The 22,313-nt window shown below is 35.2% G+C and overlaps 2 protein-coding genes across 4 annotated transcripts; one reads left to right on the forward strand and one right to left on the reverse strand.

Moving 5' to 3' along the window:
- Window positions 1–213: 213 nt before the first annotated feature.
- Window positions 214–17,508, reverse strand: Dh44-R1 (Diuretic hormone 44 receptor 1). 3 transcript variants are annotated; one of them, XM_068289361.1, is made up of 13 exons: window positions 17,245–17,508; window positions 16,904–17,124; window positions 4,156–4,554; window positions 3,882–4,080; window positions 2,864–2,957; window positions 2,619–2,793; window positions 2,469–2,539; window positions 2,296–2,406; window positions 2,006–2,194; window positions 1,804–1,919; window positions 1,651–1,707; window positions 745–952; window positions 214–671 (listed from the first exon to the last, which is right to left on the reverse strand). In XM_068289361.1, exons 3-13 carry the CDS (start codon window positions 4,481–4,483, stop codon window positions 645–647), a joined length of 1,575 nt encoding a protein of 524 aa, XP_068145462.1. In that variant the 5' UTR covers window positions 4,484–4,554; window positions 16,904–17,124; window positions 17,245–17,508; the 3' UTR covers window positions 214–644. The 3 variants fall into 3 exon arrangements, with proteins under 3 accessions (XP_068145462.1, XP_068145461.1, XP_068145463.1); XM_068289360.1 differs by having other exon boundaries at window positions 16,904–17,508; XM_068289362.1 differs by lacking the exon at window positions 214–671 and having other exon boundaries at window positions 891–1,008; window positions 16,904–17,508.
- Window positions 17,509–20,978: 3,470 nt separating this feature from the next.
- On the forward strand, window positions 20,979–21,698 carry Obp50e (Odorant-binding protein 50e). Its single transcript, XM_068291145.1, has 4 exons — window positions 20,979–21,008; window positions 21,086–21,205; window positions 21,260–21,416; window positions 21,484–21,698. Exons 2-4 carry the CDS (start codon window positions 21,122–21,124, stop codon window positions 21,696–21,698), a joined length of 456 nt encoding a protein of 151 aa, XP_068147246.1. The 5' UTR covers window positions 20,979–21,008; window positions 21,086–21,121.
- Window positions 21,699–22,313: the final 615 nt, after the last annotated feature.

The following is a 22,313-nucleotide window of genomic DNA, read 5'->3' on the forward strand; positions in this document are numbered from 1 at the left end:
TCATAGTGATTGGAAATTGTTCCAAAAAAAATGTATCCAAATAAATGTTTCATCTCAAAATATGCATATGAACACATGGATATAGAGAACGAGCCTCCCTCCAGCCCAAACTTAATATTTAATATTTTCATTACTTTCGTTCCCACATATCCTTGAATCTCTTCAATGGATTTCCCCATCCACAGTCTATGAATGAAATGAAAGACTCTCTCATACACTCAAGTAAAATAGACCATTTATTGTAGTTTTATTTTCTGTATGAGTTGTGTTTTTGTCTATAGAATTCGTTTTGCACAATAAATTACATTTAACGCTATAGTTTTTGTTCATGTACATTTATACTTACATATATACACATATGTATGTATTTGAAAGAGGTCAAAGGGGGGTGGGTGAGGTGGTAATAATACGGGTTAGGCGCTTTACAACATCAAACAGTTTTCAAACATTGAATCATTTGTTGTGGGGGCCGTTCATTAATAGTTAACTACTCCGTAAACTCGTTTCCAATGGAAAATGAAAACAAAAAGTAAAACCAAAATTTACAAATTTAAAGTTCAGTCTCTTTAGATTCATTGTTTTGCCAAATTTGCTAAAATCTTGCCTAGTAAAAGGGGACAGCATAAAAGCTGAGATTGCGCTCCTTAAACAGAATTCTCCTCGAGTCCTTGCTGTGGATGTTTTGTTGGGGGAGAACGGAAAAAGTATTATTAAAAAGAAATTAAATTTCACTTGCCAATTTACCTTCATAAGTGGGCTAATGGCTCTGGGCATTACACTTAGAGTACTACCCGATGCGGTATTATTACAGCCCGATGTGGGCAGCATATGTAAAGCATTATTGGAACCACGATGTAGAGCTAAGGACGCATGTTGACCCACTAGGGTGGTGGTGGTGGCTGAACTGACGCAGGACTCACGCTTTCCGCGGCCATAGTAGCTGGTCAGTGGGCTGGCAATGAGATTTGATGAGTGAACTAGTTCAATTGCACCACTATGGTCATTGAACTAGTTCGAAATGAGCTCTTAAAATTACATATCAAGCTTGAAAAATTATATATATTGACAAATTGATTATATAAATTGTCATGTGTTCTTCAGCATACAAATAAAACTGTGAGTTACATATAAAAACAAAAAATGAACTAGATCTTTGAACTAAGCCCTGGCAATAGTTTAAGATGCATTTCGAATTTAAGTAAAAAATGAGATAGTTTGTCATAGTTAGTTTATGTTTAAGGATTCCAAGACAGAAATCAAAAAAGAACTAGTTCAAATTTTAAACTTTTCAAACTGAATATGCTCATGCTAATTGTAGTAATACGAAAATGTATGACTAACTTAACTAAATTAGTGAAATGCAACTATTTTTAAATTGGAACTATTTCTTATTTAATGCATGCTTCTAAATTTAAAGCGAAATGAAATGGAACTAGTTCTAAGTTGAGAATGAAAATATGAAATAAAACAAAACAAATGCTTAAATCATGATTTGATTTGGTTTTAACGACATTTCGGAAGACTAAGTTCGCTTTAAGAATACAAGTTTCCAAATAGTTGGCAACTTTTCATAATTTTTGCCACGAACTAGTTCTATCCGAACGTATTAAGAAAGTACTTTAACTAGTTTTCAAAGTTGCCACAACATACCGCATGCTTTCAGCTCGCGGAGAGCCACCACCCTTAGAGAAACTTTTGGTTGTGTAGCTAAACAAAACATGTCAAAAGTTATTAAGGATTTAAGGCATTCTTTAGAATAATGTGAGTGTGTGTATATACATGATGCATATAGTATATACCTACCGTCGATTCTGATTGAGCTGAATGTTTCGCGTGTCCCGCCATGTTGAGATGTGATGTCTTAAAGCATTTCGCACTTCCGAGTTGAGAAAACAATAGAAAAGCGAAACGGAAAAGCCCTAACAGAACACAGAGAAAACATAAGAACAAACAAACAAGATGATTGAAATGGGTGGCCGGGGATGGTGGAGAATCCATCACCTACCTGTGTACTCAGTAATACAGCACGTAGTACGGCAAACATGTGACCCATCAGACCAGATTCAGATGGCCCCGCCAAAACCACCAGATAGGTGATACCAAAGAGTGGGATGAGAACCAGCAAGGCTTTAGCAGCTTTGCGATATTGACGCGTTTCCACGGTATTGGCCGAACGTAACTTAGTGATGAGTACCTGGTGGCAAACAACAAAAAAGGGAGTTGAAAAAGAAAACGAAAACGAAAGAAAAACGAAATGGGTGGCATATAATTGGCTTTGTTTCTCCATCCACTTACCCACATGATGCGCAGCAGGAAGGTTAAATTGATGATGAGTACCAAACAGACAGGACCCTGGAATATCCAATCCACATTGGTCTCCTCCATCCAGGGGCAATTGATGTCATACTAGTATGACAAGATGCAAAGTGACAGACAGAGAGATTTTAAATATATGTATAAAGACTCACCTTTTCTGTGTGCAGAGAGACTGTCAGACTTTTGGCAACCGCCCACGTGATGACAAACAAGGCTGGACCACCTGGTGAACAAGAGATGACACAGACAATGTTAATTGCTAGAGGCTTACCCTTATTTGGGCATTAACCTTTATCACTTACCCCAGCCAATGGAGGCATAAATGTTAAAGCGTATATTGTCACCAGAGAAAGTCTTGACCACCAACATATATAGATATAAACCCTCGACCAGCATCCAAAAGAAATTAGTCAAGGTAAAGAAATGAAATAAAGTTACCAAACCTATGCAACTAGCCAAACCACTGCGTATGGATATCTGCAAAGCGATCAAGTAAACTTAATGAAGTTAAGGCATTGATGGGATAGATAAATTTTGCATTTATTACCTGCACAGATAACAGTAGAATCCAAAATAAAGCCGACATTATATAGGTGAAGAACAAATTGGCATGAATTGTATTCCTCAGACAACGTAACTCTCTATAGAAAATTAAAGTTAAGTTAGTTAGTTAGCATAGAATTCTGAAGATTTGATTTTTATATAATTCTTATTCTTAAAAACTAACAGGGGCCGAAACGTTACATACAGTGCTGGCCACAAATTTAAGACGTTTTGTGTTCTCGGATATAAGTTCTGATTTTCTATACTTCTTTTAATGACACTTTTAATGACAATTTTATTTCAATAATTTATTTGTTATTGTTTTAATAAACTCAAATTTTAATGCTTTTTCTTCTACGAACAATTATTTAAGACTTTTTTCAGTCAAATCTGAGATATGATCTAAGACATGATTTCTTATTTTAACTGATATTCTCGCAAATGTTAAGAAAACTACTTTCACTTTCATTTCCACAAAATACAAGGTTCATAACTAATCCTTTTAAGATACTTAAGACCTAAGCAGATGGATGTGGCCTGAGCCAATCTTCGAATCTTAGTATAGAGAATAGAAATCGAAAGGGCAAAGATGCCTTTAAGTTCGAAATAGGTAATAAAGAAGTTTCTATTAATTTGCTCGTCCAAAATTTTCCTTATTTTATAATTACAGTAATTTTTATCTAGTATTTTATCAGTAAAAAGCTCATCTGATCTTCAAAATATTAATCCTTTTAAGATATTAATCCTTTTAAGATACTTAAGACCTAAGCAGATGGATGTGGCCTGAGCCAATCTTCGAATCTTAGTATAGAGAATAGAAATCGAAAGGGCAAAGATGCCTTTAAGTTCGAAATAGGTAATAAAGAAGTTTCTATTAATTTGCTCGTCCAAAATTTTCCTTATTTTATAATTACAGTAATTTTTATCTAGTATTTTATCAGTAAAAAGCTCATCTGATCTTCAAAATATTAATCCATATCTTCCTGACCAAAACAACGTTTCTTGGATAATTTTATACTCACTTGAAGTAGGCGAATACAATGAGGGCTAATGTGAGTGAGACCAAACTGATGGTATAGCCAATATAGTAGATTATCGTTGGTAGCTCCACAATGACTTCAAACTCGGGGACCGTCTCCGGGGCAGGTAAATGCATGCAAGCATCATAATTTGTGTATTTCTCCCAAGTGCCATTGGCATGACAAAATCGTGTGGCATTCTCTGTCGTCAGAGGGCAGGTAAAAAGGTTAACCATAATTATTTATACCCCATGTATGTGCATATATGATTACTCACTGCTGCTGTCATAGTGAATGCCCTGCAACTCATCCATACATTGCAGGACCGCCAATGTGCCACGTGCAGTGCGTGGCCAACAGAGAATAGAATCAAATTGTGTTAGGCAATGGTCACTCGAATTGCCATAGGTCGTTGCCTCCAAATGCTCCTGCATCAGGCATTGAAACTCCACACTTTGATTGATTTCATCGAGATTGCTAAACGACGACGACGACGACGACGAGGATGACGCGGATGAGGACGAGGATGACCACAGCGAATCGATATCGATGCTACTCGTATTTAATGGATCGCCAACGGCAGCTTGGGGTTTGTGGTTAGTCATTGCTAGCTGTTACAAGTTGGTTTTTGGCGTTGGCTATACAGGGTCACACTGTAGACATGCTGCGGCCACTCCTGCGGGGGTTACACAAATGTCAAAGGTCACAACAAAATATTTAAACCAATTGAAAATACAAATATGTAAGCCATTTGGGACAAACAGTTTCGTTGAAATTTTATAGAAATTGTAAATACATTTGGGAATTTTCACAGACTAGAGAGAGAGAGAGAGAGAAAGGTTCTTTTATGCTTGAATTATTAAATCAAACAATTAAAGTTAATAACTTTTCCTATAAAGGGAAATTTCTCATTGAAGTTTGTGGCAGGTTCTTTATCGATGAAATCACAAATTTGACCTCATTTTTAGAGTGCATAAAATAAAAAGATTGTCTTTAATTAACTTTATGGTTTCTAATAAAGTCTAAATTTAATTTCACACTTGTCTTTCTGCATTCAAGAAATTTTCCATTTTACTCTAAGCATTTTATTGGTACATAATATTTGCCAATATCTAATAAAGTTCCTCTCTCCCTCTGCTCCCTCCACATCTAACGTACATGTATTTTCATTGATTGCTTTAGAACACTGCACAATGCACAATTTCCAGGGCAAACTTCGATTGGACAGAGCTTGCTTGCACTGACCCTTACCTCGCCTCCTACTTCAATACGCCTCCTAACCATGGCATAGAATCCCACCCACCGCCCCCTACCCAACGTCACTCAATCGCCCACACACACTTACTCAAGTCCATACCGCAGTTTGTGTGTGTTAATTGCGTTGGTGGTGTGTTCCTTACTACCCAGCGAGCACCCTAGCGTTTGTCTATTGCCTGACATTGGTTGCGGTTTAAAGTACCGTGAATTCATGGCAGAAACAAATTGGTATGCCAGCTTTAACGTTCTTGCAAAAGGGTCATGCATATATTAACTCTACTGGGGGGACCACGACTTCAGTGTACGCCTTTCCTTATGTGGGGATGAGGATTTCAATTCAACCGTTAGCACCAAAGGGGACAAGTTGCCACATTTAAACCGCTTGCAAGCAGGGCAAACATTGAAATTTTTGTTCGTTTATACTTTTTTTTCAATTTACCAAAGCTACACAGTACTTTTGCTTCACAGTGAAGTTATTAAATAAATGAAGTATTCTGTTGAATCACGGAATCTTTAAAACACTCAAATTCCAGGTCCGAGTTTAGGGTTTGGAATGAACTGAGAATATGGTAGAGAGGGGGACTTAAAGACAATTTTAAACCAAATTTTATTTATACTTTGGCGTCTGCGGAAGTATTGCCCAAAAGTATCTCAGCTCGAGGGCTTCCTTGGTTAATTTCATAGTTAGTCCATTACAATTTACTTTTTGAATTTATAAACACTTTCAACAGTTTAAGTGAATAACCTAAGCATTTCATTAAGTATTTATACAATTTTGTTGGCTAAATGAAAACGAATTGAAATCCACTTTTTAATCTCGTTTTTTATTAATAAAAGAACTTTTTGGTGATTTGAATTTTCCGTTGGGATGCAAACATTCAAATAAATATCGTGGCGTTGCCACTATTAGCCAATTTTAGCGTTATTTAGCTTGAAATAAGAGAGCAACCAGAGCTTGTAAAAGTTTTCGCATCACTGTTAGTTTTTTATTTGCCCGAATTGCTCGTTTCGCTCGTAAATATTTCTTTTAATTTATTTTTTTGAGTGCGTTAAGTTGCCGGCTATTGCAATAAAATTAGTTTGCCATAAAGATCAAGCAATTAGCTTTCAAATGCTGCTACTTGTATTGAAATTGGTTGCTTGGCTGTTGTATTTAATGTGTTTATTAGTTTTACCTAAAGAAAGAAGCAGAAGAGAAAAAAAATATCAACGTCGCAGTCGCCGCGGTCTGCTCAGGATTGTATGTGTGTGTGTGTTTAAGTGAAAAGCGATCAGAGCTCTGCTTGGAGCTGTTTTTTCTTAAGTGAGGGAGTCAAGCGTCGCAGTCACTGCCATTAACGGCAGAAGAGAAATAAAGTTCAGCCTTGCCATCGCCGCGCACTCTGTGCTTAGGCAACGGGACCAATAAGAATTGTGCGTGTGTTTGTGAAAAGAGATTGCCGCTATACTTTTTGTGAGCGAATTTGTTGACGTCGCAGTCGCAGTAGCCGTCATATGTACATACATTGATCTTGTTTGTGCGTGTTAGTAAAAAGTGGAAAGTAAAAAAGAAAAGCAAAGAAAAAAATGAATTGGAATGAGAAGTGTCAAAAACTTAGAAGAAACAGAAAAAAAGACAAATTTTATGCTAAAACTGACAACTAAATTTAAGGGTAAGTAATTCTAATTTTTGTCTCTTTAAAGATATTAAATGTTTGTTTTTTTAAAAAAGAAAAAAATCATTCCCTAATTAATCTTATAAAGTTAGCAGATCGGCAAAGATTTCTATATATATATGTACATAAGTACCTTAAAGCAGCAGCAAATAATTCACATTTTTTAAATTTGTTTCAAATAAATCTGTAAATATTAACAAATTTTTGGACAATCATTTTAAAACAAAACCAATTTGTGACTTTTATCGATTTAGTTTTTAACCTGTTGTTGAAAGACCTTTATACCCTTTTCCACCCCAAGTAGTTATAGGGTATGTCTAGGAGTTGTAGTGCCATAAAAATTCATTAAATATTTGCCATCAAAGGCAGACAGAGGAGCATCCTTCGCCTGAGAACCACACACGCATCACACAAATTCCTCAAACACAGGAGAAGAGAAAAAGTGTGGACCCAAATCAAGATTTCCTGGTATAGAAATTAGCTATGGCAATTTTGTGGCCAGAAAAAGGGCGTGGCCAGAACGAAAAAAAACTCAATGAGGAAGTCAAAGTGAAAGCATCAAACTGGAACTCAAATCTCACATTTATGTCCTGATAATAAATGGCATAAATGATGCATCATTACATTAATGCACGAGCATAAAATGAGGCAAAGGCAACCGACAAACACCCATACAAACACACACACACACACACACGCATATTGATGTAAACAGATAATAAATATGTAGATGGGGCAGACCAGAAGGCCTTCCCCAACCCATCCCTTCTCCACCAGCGACCCAACAGTGAGTGCAATAAATAAGTGAACGGGAAAACGGAAGTGGTTCGAGCTGAATTTATGAAAATGCTTCTAGGAAAACGCTGAGCGTAAAAGGTTTCCTTTCAGTTTATACCAACTATAAAGTCAGAAAAAAAAAAACAAGGCATTAATTTGCGCTCGATTTATTATTCTCAAACATTAGCGTTAAGTGATGACAAGGGAAAAGAGTTCAACATTGGCCCTTACCTTCCCTCCTTCTCCTCCATCAACTAAGAAAAACCCCAAAGGTGGGAATCTGAAATGGTTATCTGCTCAGTTAAATTGGTTTACGCATTTTTCTATCAATAAAGATTTTGTATTTGGCACTGAAAAATGTTGTTAAACCCTTTTTTAAGCAATAGTTTTCCCTTCTTTATTTCGGTTGGATTTCTTATTGAATTTTTATTGGAATAGTAAAAATGTTGATACCCAAAAGAAGGAAATAACCCAAAATAAACATTTAAATTTGTGTTCCTTACTTCCTGACCATTATCAGAAACGGGTTTGATTGCAAGTACTTAAATTTACTTTACTACTTTTTGGAGATACATCTGTAGCATGACATCTCTTCTTTCGTCTTTGCATGGTCGATGCTTATGTAAATCTTGAAACCAATTGTCAGTGATTTTTCTCTTACTTACATCGAGTGATAAAAATTAAATAATTTGAAATTGAGTTAATACCTCAGAATCAATGTAGTTATGATAATTCTTACAAGGGAAATACGCAAGGCAAACTTTGATTTGGTTATATCATATGCTGCTAGACCTTTCGACGGCGCTTATCACCTTAAGTACTTTCCTTAAGTAAAATTTCTATACCAAAAATATTCAGAACCTTCTCAAATTAATTTGTTGATTTAGATAAGTATTGAAAAGAATTAAGCTGAACTATACAAAATTTGAATTTCTATTAGTTAATTTATTTCGAGCCAACACAAAAGTTTAATGAAAGCTTTTTTTTAAGAAATTTAGTTTGCTCTATTTTAAAATGTGCTAATAGTTTAATAAATGTCGAAATCGTCAAAGTTGTTTGCCAAACGGTTAATTAACAATGAAGGCAATATACTAATTAAGCCAAACTGCTTGTTAAAGTCACTGTGTGAACAGCAGAGAGTGAGGCATGTATGTACATACATAGGATTCCCTAAGGAAAGGAGTGACGAGCAGTTCTCCTTTATATTAAGGTCGCGAATATCCTTATTCCCTGTCTTCTTTCAGTTTTTTCCTATCTGAAAAAAGGACAAGTGCACAGAACCCGCGGGTTTTAACTTCCAAGTTTTCCGCCCTCCAACAAACACTTCTTGTAATAGTACCCGGATTTTTAAGACATTAGGCAACTTTTTTAAGTCTTTAATTATGAATAAGAATAAATGATAAACCCTTGTGCCATAACTGACTCAAAAAATAATATACTAAAAAAACTTTTTCAATTTCCATCATTTTTTTTGTACTCTTTTTCATTTTAACAATTTTATAAAGAGAAACTATTAATTTTTTTAATGTGTCTCTTCAAAAGACCTGAATTGAATTAAACTAGACCCGATTTAAACAGAATGAATTTCCACTATAAATTTACAAAATACTTTATTTTTATTTCCTTAAATTCTTTGGCCATTGGATGGCTTTGTGCATTTTATTTAAGACCGTGAGTGTTGCTACTGTGTGTGTACTTTTAGTTACTAACTGTTTTGCGCCTTGGTTTCGTTTCGTTTTATTTTTCATTTCATTTTATACATATTGCTCATTCTTTTGTTTTCTTTATGTCTGGCCTAACACATAAATTAGCGCCATATACATGTAAGGCAGAAACGAGTAGATTATTACTTAGGCACACACTCACACTAAGAGAGAAAGAGAAACAAGAGAAAATGGCCAAACTCTGCGAAGTTTTTGCTAAGTTAGTAAGTACATAAAGCCAGTTGAAAGAACCAAGAGAAAGAAGCAAAGGGAAGAGAGTATTGTAAATTGTTACACATACGCCAAGTTGGCCAACTTAAACAGTCAACAATTTAATTCAAGGAAAGACACAGTAAGAGTGGAAAAAGAGGAAAATGTGGAAAATACGATCCTTAGCAGTGCGTTGCGTTAATTGCCTCATAAATTTTCTGGCTCCTAAAAACTGCCTAATTTTTTGGCGTCCTCAAATTATGACCATAAACTGCTAATTGCATATTTGATTTCAATTAAAGCATACCAAAAAAAAAGCAACAACAAAAAACTTCAACAGAAGATGAATAAAACCCAAAAGCAACTGTCAATGCAAATTTAGTTTGACACAAATCTCATTTGGTTGGGCGGTGGTCATCCAGAGGGAGAATTTGATGATGAATCTCCAAACTGACGAAGCTGCCTGTCTGTCATAAAATATTTGTTCGCAGCAACAACCAAAAGAGCAAACAAAAAAAAAACAGGAATAGACATATAAATATAGACATAGTTATAGATATATAGATGAAGATGGACAAATAAAATGCAGAGAGCTGAGAATAGAAAAAAGGACATACCATTTATGTATGTGTGTATCTATACACGTCTACTCCTCCCTTCACTCCCTCCACCGTACTCACTTACTATTTATTCCATGCTCTATCTGTACACGCTATTATAGAAGATTGTATCTAATCTCATGCGATTGCACACAATGGATTTGCCCAAAGGCGACATAGGAAAAACATACAATTGCAAAAAAAAAGAACAGCAGCAACGGGAGGATAAAGATGCGGAGGATATCCTTGTAGGTTTCCTTTTTTTTCGTTGTTGTCATTGTCGTTGTTGTAGCTTTGATACTTGTGCTACATGTGCGAAATGTTCTTGCAATTTCCGGGCTCTGGCACTAATGCTTATAAATGTTTACGCTTTCCCCACCCCCTTCCTCTACTCATGCAATTGCCGTTGAGGATTTCTTTAGAGAATTTCGAGAAGCAAACTCAAACAAACAGTAAAAACAGCAGACAAAAAAATGAAGTGAAAATGAAAAACTCATCATAATCCAAAAGCAAAATTTATGCTTATTCTTTAGAAAATCTTCTCTTTGGTTTTTCATACCCTGCAACTAAAAAAGGTCGCCAGGTTGAAGGTTTCATTTGCTTTACCCTTTTTTTTTATGAACAGAATTACCAAGCCGATAAACACCTTAATCGGTGACAAAATAAGCTAAAGTTACCCAAACTGGGATTAAATCTAAATGCTCGAAAAATATAATACAGAGTAATGTTTTAGGAGGAGTTCAGGCAAACATTTTTGAAATCATTTTTATATTGTCGTTACTTCTATGTCCGAATCTTTGGCTTCTGCAGTCGGCAAAGCTCCAGAGCCGGATTTCTTGATTTCTAGAGCAGCCCTCTTAAGTCTTGTGTCTGAAAGGAGATTCGGAGACTGAGCGATCGAAACTACTGTATGTGAAGAGTGTGGCAATTGTCCCAAGCTCTAAACGCTAGGGAAAAACGGAAATTAATGTTTTCTTTTTTTCCTTTTTTTCATATTAACAACACAAAACATTAAAACTGATCATTATTTTACCAAGTTAGTATAGAGAACTACAAAAATAGGACATCTAAAATCGATTCATCTCTCGTGCAACCTCAAAATTCAATTATACAAAATCGTATATAGATCCAGGTCCGCTAGTGTGCCGATAAGAGAGACAAAAACTGCAGAAACTTTTTGTTGCAGTTTGTTTGTTTAGTTTCCCATTTAATACAGGGTATACCCACATTCAAATCCTTACAGCATTTATATTCTATTCACATTGCTTCTTTGTTGTTATTGCTGCTGTACTTTTCATTATCGTTCTGCAGGACAACAGCAAAAAAGGAAGAAGAAAAAAGGCCATAAAGTGTGGGATAAAGTTTGGAGGGGTAAAGGGGCTATTTTTAGCTCAGTTCTCATTATTGTAGCTCATTAAATTTTATATGCAGACAGCAGTCAGAGAAAGAAAGAAAGAGAGAGACATAGTGGGAGAGCAGTAGGGGAGAAGAGGAGGAGGGCAGGGAACGAGAGGGGAAAACAATGAGGCCGATGCGCATTTAAAAATTCATGAGCAAGCCACATAACAACACAACACAGCGCACTGTAAAAAAAATAACGTATACGCCATGTATGTAAATAGCAAAGGACTCACACATACACACAGTAAGTGGAACCTGCTGGTGCAGGAGCAGGAGTATATTCTTGTGTATTAGTAATTAAATTGTTAAATTAAACACGGGATAAAATGAAACCAACGACGACTGCGAAAAAGTGTTAAAACTTTTCTGTACACGAGCATAAAAGGTAAAAAATTTAATTTTTATATTGCTCACCTGCAACAACAATTCCTTACGATATTGGATTACACAATTTGGTCGTGAAAAAATATTCAGGGACCAAAAACATCTGAAAATTTTATAATCTATCAAGTCGAATTTCGAAGGCAAATTCCGGTATTAAATATTTTATGCTTTGCAACGAATTTTGCCACTTTGTTGTTGCTGCACTCGAATATGTATAATTATGTATTCGTTTACGGTACACAAACGGTTCTGGCATCGATTAAGAATTGAATAAAACATTTGAAAAGCCAAACAGTTTCACCTACAATTTTATTGCTGACAGAAATTCTTGTAAAGTTGCAAATGCAACGAATTTATTTGCCATTTCATATGTTAATAAAAATGTATTATCAACATTGACGAATTATGTAAAGTATGTAAAAATTTACATATACATACTTTAACATACAAGTATGTTAAAGTCTTTCCTATTTACTCCATGGAAGATAATAGTAACTAAATAATCGTAAATAAATAATCAGTTAGTATTGTTGGAATTTTAATTTTTTTATGGGAAATACTATTCAAAATGTAATTTCGTCTTCAGATAATAGAATTATGATCATTTCTTGATACAAATTTTTAATTTGAAAGAAAAAGGATGAATATTTATACCCTTGCAAAAAGGGTATATTAATTTTGGTCAGAAGTGTGCAACGCATAGAACTTAGCATCTCCGACCATACAAAGTATATATATTCTTGATCAGCACGACGAGACGAGTTCAACTAGCCATGTCCGTCCGTCCGTCCGTCCGTCCGTCCGTCCGTCCGTCTGGATCAACGCAAACTCCTCCTAGACCGTAAGAGCTACAGAGCTGAAATTTTGCACGTAGGCTTGTATATACTGCAGGCGTTGTATATCTCGGATTCAGCCGAATCGGACCACTATATAATATAGCTCCCATACAAACCCCAAAGTCACGAACAGTGACTTTTCTCAATAACTTCGTTATTTTCTATGCTATTATCGTGAAACTTAATAATAGAGAGTTTACTACGCCTATAAGCGACTATGCCAAATTTGATCAAGATCCGGTGACTATATCATATAGCTCCCATACAAACGGCCAAGTCACAAACAGTGACTTTCTCAATAACTTCGTTATTTTCTGAGCTATTGTCATGAAACTTAATATTAGAGAGTTTACTACGCCTATAAGCGGACTATGCCAAATTTGATCAAGATCAGGTGACTATATCATATAGCTCCCATAGGAACGATTGGTCGAAAACAGTGCCTTTGTAAATAACTTCGTTACTTTTAACGCGATTGCTTTTAAATTAAACATTTCTTAATTTAATATATATGTTAATGACTGTGCCGAATTTGATAAAGATCGCGTGACTATATCATATAGCTCCCATACGAACGATCGGTGGAAAACAGTGACTTTGATCAATATCTTCGTTATTTCCTATGATTGTAGGCCTTTCTTTCTCAAGCTTAAGCCTTTTTAGATAAAACGTTCTTCCACATTGATGGCTAATAGGTAAGGATAGAGTTACCAAAAAAGTTGCAAGGGTATACAAACTTTGACGCGGTCGAAGTTAGCCCCGGCCCTCTGGTTTTTATTGTTTCAACTAAGATTACAATTCAATGTAAGCAAAACAAGTGAAATGAAAATGTTAGTCCTGCTGTTTACTTTTGAATATGAATAAGTATGTTAATACATATCATTCTTCCAAAGAGAACAAAATTGAATTTTTGTTTTCTTATATTAGGCAAGGTTTGCTTAGACTAAGCTTCTTATTCGTGCTTATTGCCATACAAAGGTAAACAGAAAAAGGTTTTTGCTTTTACCGATTTCATGGAAATCTTAAAGGTTAAGCCAGTCCCCAATGCCCTGTCACTTCAAGGTGTTGAGCCCTGAAAGAAAAAGAATGTGCTCAAGTATATCTGGGACTCCTGACACCCCGCTTAGATTAATTTTGAGCGCTTGTCACGCCGTGCGACAGTGCAAAGTCAGGATGCCACCAACAGTGGCTAGCATCTGTCATGCTAGTCCGCTGTTTGTATACCCTTGCAGAGGGTAGTATAAAATTGGTAGATGTTTGTAACGCACAGACGCAATGCTGTATAAACTGTGTGCACGCTGTACCAGATTATAGAGAAGAAAAAGAATAAGAAATGGAAATGATATTTGGAAGGTTTTCTCTGTGCATTGATGAAAGAGTTTGGAACATGTAATAATATTGTGGTCGAGGACTGCAAGTGTATATAAACTTCGGCACACCCGAAGTTAGCATCTTTCATATTTTTATAATACCTACTTCTGTTGAATGCTAGATCCAGAGAAAGCTATAAACTTAGTAGACTCACATTGTCTTTTTGGCCAACAGCTTTACACGCATTTCACGCATTATATTTGATTATTGAATTGTGAATTTCATTTACCGCAAACTTAAAAATCCGATCTTCATTTGTTCAATTTAAGAGATGAACTGATTTTATTTACCAATGTGTTGTGTGTATATGTGAAATATTAGAATCTTAGGAGGCGAAAATTGTTCTTGAAAATTCCTATTGAAAATTGTTTATACTTTGTTCACTTGACATCGTGCCCTTGTTACATACATAAAATCTTGATTTTTTTCTTCATAACACAGTTTCTGTTCTGTTTATCTGAATTGGTAAAGTAAATAAAAAGTCTCAAAACACTTATCACTTTCATTGCACATCTATTTTTTAATAAATAAAAATACATTTAAAAATAATTATTATATATTAATTGGTAATAATTTAATAAGAACCTTTTAGGTGTTAATTTGCTGGAAAAAAAAGTATTTAAGTGTCAATTTCTGCCACGATTACATCAATTATTTTAATAATTATCCGATTATTATCTGAAATGTAGTAAGTAAAGCTGGCTTACTATGCGTACACGTTGGCTAAACGATAGAGCCTGAAAACCAACAACTCATGTGAAATGTTGCCTGATGTTACATGGCCTAGGGCAGCTAATTCGCCACTTATTATCCAGCTTGTTCCCAAAATATCTACGAGCTAAACACATTTAATAAGTAGGTTGTTTTGGCGACCTCGACGTCAAGAGGCCAAACAAAAGGCATGAGAACAAGACCTTTGCTTCCTCCTTCGAATCGACTTCGACTTTTCTTAGATTTCAAAAGTATAACTCGAACTCCAAAGAAGATCCCTTTTTAGGTAACTTTTTCGTGTTTTTTTTTTATACATTTATTGTACTGTGAGTTCAATAGTTATGCCTTGAACCATATGCATATGTTCAATACCTTAACTAAAGTTGGCAATCAGTTACTATCCTATAACACCTGAATCACTGTTCAGTTCCCACAATCAAACAATTCGATTGCTTGTCAATTGTAGTGGTCATCAATTAGTCTGAGCTGAGAGTGTTTGACTTGTTTGGTTATCAATCAAGTTATTGTTGTTGGAGCTTTAACTCAGTGCATTTGATTGGACTGATTTTACAAACTGACCTAATTCTGACAGTAATGCTAGTTTTCCATCTTATTTTACCACTTCATTTTCGCTTTGATAATCGACTTTCGGAAAGAAAATATGAAATCCACATAAGTTTAAAAATTGTAATTATAATTCATGAAAACTTTTTAGATTGCTGCATGCTAAGAAAATGTAATTAATTTCCTTATCTACATACATAGTCTATCTATATCTTGTTTATTTCACTGATTGACTATCCATTTGTTTAACTAAATTTTTTCACTTTTTGTTAGGCCCTTGTTAGTGTCTCTAGTTAAGTCTGGCAATCTTTTCTTTTCTTTGTCTTCATTTGACTTAATTTTTGGTTATTGCAGACTTATTGTACTGAGTTTCCTTTTCTTTGAATCTGTGAATGGACTAAATGAATGTTAATTAATTACATGTTTTGAAACATTTACAACAAACCTGGGGTAATTTATTAGGGGAAAAGTTTAGTTTTTTACATTGTGCGTGAGCGTTTCTATACTATATACATTCCTATTCGAGTCGAATGCTTTCATAAGCTCCTCTTTTGTCGGAAAATGACAAACAATGTCTAGACAAATATCATAATTTGCAGTTGCCACTTAGGCATCCTGCCTCTTTTTGCGTGGCTTTTATACTTTCACTTCCGTTTCCCGTTTTACCGCACACCATCTCTTACGCCCCGCCTGACTTTTGTTTGACTGGTTGGGAGGCTTGGAAAGGGGGCCTGACGTGTCAGTCAGTCAGTCAGTCATCAAGATATTAAGTAGTCGCACATTCACACAAATGTCGAGTTTTATTGTCTCACCCGGCAACGACGAACGGGCCGCATACGTGAGCGATACTTATACTCATAAAAATCATCAATAACAAAAGGCAACCACATCATGAATGGACCAAGCCAGGTCCTTGCGTCCCTTTTCGCTTGCTAAATCTGTTATTTATTAGGTCAATAAAAAAAAATTTTCGCTTTTAATGCACATTACGAAAACTGAGAAATGTGCGTGTAAAAACAAGATTTAGCAGAGATTTGCAAAAACAAACCCTACTACCCGATTTCCCCTTTAACAGGAAATGCCTTAGTTGAAAAAGAAGCAAAACAAAAAAGGTAACCCCAAAAAGTAGGCAACAAGTTTACCTCTTGATTTGTATTTCTTGTATTCTTCTGTTTGGTTTTTGCAGGTTTGGCAATTAAAGGTAACTGGGCAACTGGTTAGCTGATTGGTAGCCAGGAAATGTATCGATTGCACAGAACAATAAACCAATTTCCAATCTCAACATTTCTCTTCCCTTTCTCTGTCTCTCTCTCTCACACACTCTCTTCACTATTTCCCTCCATATGCAGCATTTTTGCTGTCCCTTTCATGATTGAGATTTTTTGCATTGTGCGTTACAATTGTTTGCCATGTAAGAGTATGAGAATGTAGTCTCCTGTGTGTGTGTGTGTGTGTATGAGTGTGTGTATACTTTCAGGTGTTTTAATTAACCACAAACTATTGTTTGTTTGGTTTAGCCCTCTCCACAAGCCGCTCTAAAATTCTCTGTTCACTTACCTATTTTTCTTTATTTTTTTTTTTTTTGTGATGTCTTTACTTAGCCCAGTTGTAGTTTGCTTTAACGAGGTTCAAAAGGGAGCTGACCACAGATTTAACACAAACATACACACACACATATACACATACATATGTATATATCTACTTAGTTGGTTGATTCCTTTGTCCTCTTTCTTGCCACTTTATTTGACCCGGCTTAAATGTGTTTAACGCCTTCTAAGCTAGAAAATGATTATGGTTAAGTATTTTTATATGTGGGAATCTATTTTGCTGTTGCCTGGGTTATTGACACGCCCACATACCACACATATACACACACACAGACGAAATTGGGCACTCACACCACAATACACATAAATATGTGTAGAATTAAGTTTATTATTTTGTGGTTTTATTATTTACAATTTTTAATGGAGTCACACACACACGCACAATTATTTTCCATAGAAATTTTGTATTTTATATTTGTTTTTGCTAAAATATTTATTTTACACTTTACGCAAAATTTTTCTTGTATTCTAATATTTATTTGATCATTTATATTTTTGGGTTTTTGAAAAAGATTAAAATTCGTTCAATTTCATTGCCACGAACCGTTCACTTTCAGTTGCCGTTGATAACTGACAAATATCATCTTAACAAGGCCTTCAATGAGAAGGAGCCATTCTTACCACTTTCATTCGTTCGCATCGGCTTCAGTATCAACTTCGGCAAAAACAGCAAAAAAAAGGCGCGAAATGTTGTCCCCTCTTCCTGGGGAAATTGAAAGCTTTTTGTCCGAGTAGGCAAAAAGGAGCTTTTTTCCACCATCCACAAATCAGAGTCGTCCTGCCTGTTGCTGCTGCTGCTGCTGCTTTATCTAAAACCTGGCAACAGGTTGTCCTTTCATTGGAAACTGATTGGCAGGGGATGCTTCTTGTGAGAAGGAGGAGTGGAGTTTGTTTGGGGTTTTGGTTGCAATTTCCTAGGCCTAAAGGAAAACTCTGCTTATTTGATTTATGCAAATATTTGACTTGAGTATTTTGCTCTTTTTTTCTTGTTGTTGTTGTTGTTTTTTTACTTTGAATGTTTGCTTAGGTCTGGCAGAAAACTAACAAAATTCCGATTTCCATTTGCATTTGATTTTTCTTCTTCTCCGTTTGAACTTCTTTTTACGGGGAGATAAATTTAATTGTAAATTTTGAATATACTCAGAAAACAGAAGACACTTCAATTTGTGTGTATGTGTGTGTGTCTTTGCTAATCAAATTAAACTCAAGTGAGGCTCGTGCTCTGACATTTATTGAAATGTCAATAGAAACAGGTAACAGGTGCTAGCCCAAAAAATTCCTGGAAAATAAATATATTCGCTTCAAATTAAATTGTTGACAGAAGCGCACAAAACAAACAAAACCTTCTATTTTAAATTGTTTTAATACAATAATAAACATTTAGCCCAAAATGCGGGCTCCTGTATATGGCACTTGACACATGTGTGAGGTGGTGGGCGGTATTTTATTAAGGGGCGTTTCAGTTTAGCGTTATCCCTATCTTCTCCTTGTTTGATTTTCAAACAAATGCTAATGTCAACTGCCACTCAAAAGCATTTAAATTCCAATTTAAAAAATACTTTGCTCACACTCTCTCCGTCTCTCGACGTTTATTTTATATTATTTTTTCTGTTTTTGTGAGTGCCAAAAGCAAAGACATGTTCGTTGTCCTGTATCCTCCAGACTCCTCATCTCCTTCACTTTTGCACCCATGTTTCTCTGTGCATATTAAAGCATTTTTCAACCTTGTCACGCATGCAAATTTAATGGTACATTTTTTAAATGTTTTACTTGACGATATTCTTATTTTTGTTCACCTTTTGTAACTATAATCGATTGATTAAAGGGCTTCAACTTTTTCAATTTCCACTCAAAACCAAAAGAAAAGGGAAGAAACTACTCATCAGAGATTGTATTTGTTGCATTGTTCTTCATTTGATTGCAAGAACTTGTCTCTCTATTGTTACAAAGTTTAAAAATGCCTTTAATAGAAATTTTTCAATTAAAATCTCCGAATGGGATTTCAGATTATTTTGACAATAGACTGGGGCGGAGTGAAATTTGATTTTTTTTTTTTTTGTTGTTGTTTCTTGTTGGCTTATTGTTAGAGATGAGGCCATAAATGCATTACCATTGATTTTGACTTGTATGCAAAAACAAATGTTTTTCATTGAAAAGGGAGAAAATTCTAAGCTGATTCAAACGAAGACAAGTTTCGATTTCAATTTCTTGCTTATCTTATTTAGTTCTGCCGATTTTGTTGGCCATGGTCAAGGCAAAAGGTAGTCATATCGAACAAAACTATCGAATTTGACCTAGAATTTATTTATTTGAAATTTTAAATTGAAAAAAATAAATTTATTGGCTTCTCAATTGATTTCACTTTAAATTCAGGACTTTGTAGGTAACTAAAGAACCCTTATACAAGTGTTTGTGTATTTCTTACCAAATATTCGAAATTAAGCAGTATATCGCCTTAAAATTATATATTATATATCTGTCCTTAATACGCTAATATTGTCAATCATGAAATGCGGGTGGAATTACCAGTCTGTCTTTATATGGCAAGCTATTTTCAAACGTCTAATCTGTTGTCCAGCAGTTTGACTGCTAGTGCATTATCATGGGTTTTTTTAGCCTCGAGACGTACCGAATACCTTACGTCCAGATCTTGTACTTAACCTTAAAATATTATTTTTATTTGCTAGTAAGACTTTTGAAAAAGAAACGTTAAAATCTGTCTTTGCTTCCAAAGGATCTATAAGCTTAAAAAAGATCTGGTCATTAATAGATCTGTCAAAACACGCCGAAACACCGTCGAAACTTTTGAAAAAAATTGGATAAGAGAATTTGCAAGCGAACATGAATCATAAACCGTATTTATCGTCATTATAGTAAAGTTTTTTTCCTAAATTTAGCGTTTGAATTAGTCAATTGCGTCTCACAGATTTATGCTTATTGTTGTGGCTTGTATTCTTAGCTTAAATACTAAAGTAATGACTAAAATTATGGAGGTAACTGCTCTGAACTGAACTGCACTGGCAGGTTAAGGTTTGAAGTTTGCCTCACCTGACGACAAGAATAAACGTTAAGTCTACTAAAGGATTTCGAATTTTTAAATTGTTGATTGTTACTTTGCTTTAGTAGTAAAGTGTAATCATGATCATCACTGTCTTCTAACTCGCATCTTTAAAATTATATAAAGTCATGTAAAATCAAAATTTAACACCCACAAAGATACAAAACACACACTCACACACACACAGAGACAGTTACCCGTGTAGAGAACATTTAATCAAGTGCACACCTTAATGTCTCTGTGAGGCGATGAAATGATTTCATCTTTTAGCTGGCTTAGCGGTTAAGAGCATGAAGGAAATCACTGAGCATATAGACTGAAGAATAAAGGGGAGGCAATAAGGAGAAGAATTTAACATAAGCCAAGCAAGGAAACCAAACCAACCACATACACTCATACACCTACACCTACACCAACATCAGACACAAAGACAAGAACAATTACTTAGCAGGAAAATCTCTTCTTTCAACGCTCCCCTAACCATACCATTTTGCTTCTACAAGCTTTTACTCATTAATTACATGGCCCAGCTAATTAAGGAAACTGTAACCGAATAGGCAAAGGATTACTCACACTCTAGAGACTTCATTTGAATATCTGCATGCTGATTCACTCCAAAAAAACAACGCATCACAATTATATAGCCAGATTTCAGATGTTAGTCGTATTTCCCCACACCAAAAAAAAAAAAAAGAACCGAAAATTTTTGTTTTGTCGGTCATGCCCGAATTGGCTGGGTCAACCTTCAATTGAAGCATTTAACCAACCAAAATGTTTTTTTATCTTTTTATTGTTCGTTGGCCCCTGTAGGCATATATAAACCCCATGAATGTAAAGCAAACAAAAATTTCATTCATTTTGTGGGGAGCAGTGAAAGAAAACGTTAAACGTTGAAATGTGTAAAGCAATTTTGATTCTAATTTCGATTTTCCATTTATACGTTGTGCAGGCAAATAATGTTTATAATTGCTCAGCTCCGCCGAATTTTAACAATTTCGTAAGTGCAAATTTTCGTTTCGAAAATCGTCTGAATGACTGGATTAACATAACTACAAATTGGAATAATTTTCGCAGGATGTAAATTCATGCTGTCGCACACCTGAGATCAATATGGGTGATGTCCCACAAAAATGTCATAAATATGTTAATCAATTAAAGACGGCGAATGAGAAATATCCAGCATATGCACATTTGGTAAGCTAAATCAAAGCCCGATGACTATTCACACTCATCTTGCGTGATTTTTAGTGTTATCCCGACTGCATTTACCGTGAAACCGGAGCCTTGGTCAATGGACAATTGCATATGGATAAAGTAAAGCAATTCCTTGAGCAGCATGTTCATAGAAAAGATCGGGAAATAGTGCCTTATATTCTACGATCTTTTCAAACTTGCCTAAACTATAGTAAGTTCAAGTGGTGTCCAAGGGAGTAGAAGTCGGAAGGAAATAAGTTTCTTTTTACTTTATCTAGTTGAGGGCCATCAGAGATCGCTGAATATCAATTCTTATAAGGTTTTACCTCAGGGATGTTCACCGTTCGCTGGAATGCTGTACAGTTGTGTCAATGCGGAAACATTTTTAAATTGTCCAGCACAAATGTGGAAGACTGAACGTCAGTGTCAAGTGGCCAAAGAATTTGCCCATCAATGTAATCCTATGCCTCATGTACCATTGCCAAGCAGTTAACTAATAAACAAAACTTTCTAGAAATACTTATATTTTGTTGTTATTGGTCGTTTCCATTTCATCATTATATCTGTCTTATCTGATGAAACTGATTCTGTGTGTGGTCATTAGCCAGCTAATTGGGCATAACATAATGCGATTTATTCAACCTAAAAAACGACAAAAAAAAATTTCCGCCAATACTTTGATCATTCAAGGTTTAGTTCCCCTCAGATAAACATTATGAGTCAGTTAATATTATTTGCCCTCTTATTTATATCCCTTTGGTATGGCTTAAATGCTGCTCTAGAGGATTTTATAGTTGGCCCAGAGGTACGTTCACTTAAATTAAACGATTTTTTTTAAGCTAATTTTTGTCTCAGAATGAAATGGAAGAATTTGATCATTGGCAAACGGATTGTTCGAATGAGGATAGTACAGATAATGTGCTCATACCCTTTAGGGAAGTACTTAAAGATGGTTTGGTCGATATCGAACTACTAAAGAAGGTTCTCAATCAACATGCAGAATATTTTGGATTGAGTCTACAGGAATTAGGTAGGTGCTAACGTTATGGTTAAGCTATTTATTGTTTCAAACAAACTTCTTTTTTTCTTGATTCAGTCAAATTGGCCA

This window comes from Drosophila tropicalis, unplaced genomic scaffold (assembly GCF_018151085.1).
Source record: "Drosophila tropicalis isolate 14030-0801.00 unplaced genomic scaffold, ASM1815108v1 contig_593, whole genome shotgun sequence".
NCBI lineage: Eukaryota > Metazoa > Arthropoda > Insecta > Diptera > Drosophilidae > Drosophila > Drosophila tropicalis.

Coding starts and splice junctions, on each gene's coding strand:
- Dh44-R1 (XM_068289361.1), bottom strand. CDS start 4,483: ATGACTAACCACAAACCCCAAGCTGCCGTTGGCGATCCATTAAATACG. Junction 1,708..1,803: donor CAGCTCAATCAGAATCGACG/GTAGGTATATAC, acceptor TGTTTTGTTTAG/CTACACAACCAAAAGTTTCT. Junction 672..744: donor CCATTAGCCCACTTATGAAG/GTAAATTGGCAA, acceptor AAACATCCACAG/CAAGGACTCGAGGAGAATTC.
- Obp50e (XM_068291145.1), top strand. CDS start 21,122: ATGGGTGATGTCCCACAAAAATGTCATAAATATGTTAATCAATTAAAG. Junction 21,206..21,259: donor ATCCAGCATATGCACATTTG/GTAAGCTAAATC, acceptor CGTGATTTTTAG/TGTTATCCCGACTGCATTTA. Junction 21,417..21,483: donor TCAAACTTGCCTAAACTATA/GTAAGTTCAAGT, acceptor TACTTTATCTAG/TTGAGGGCCATCAGAGATCG.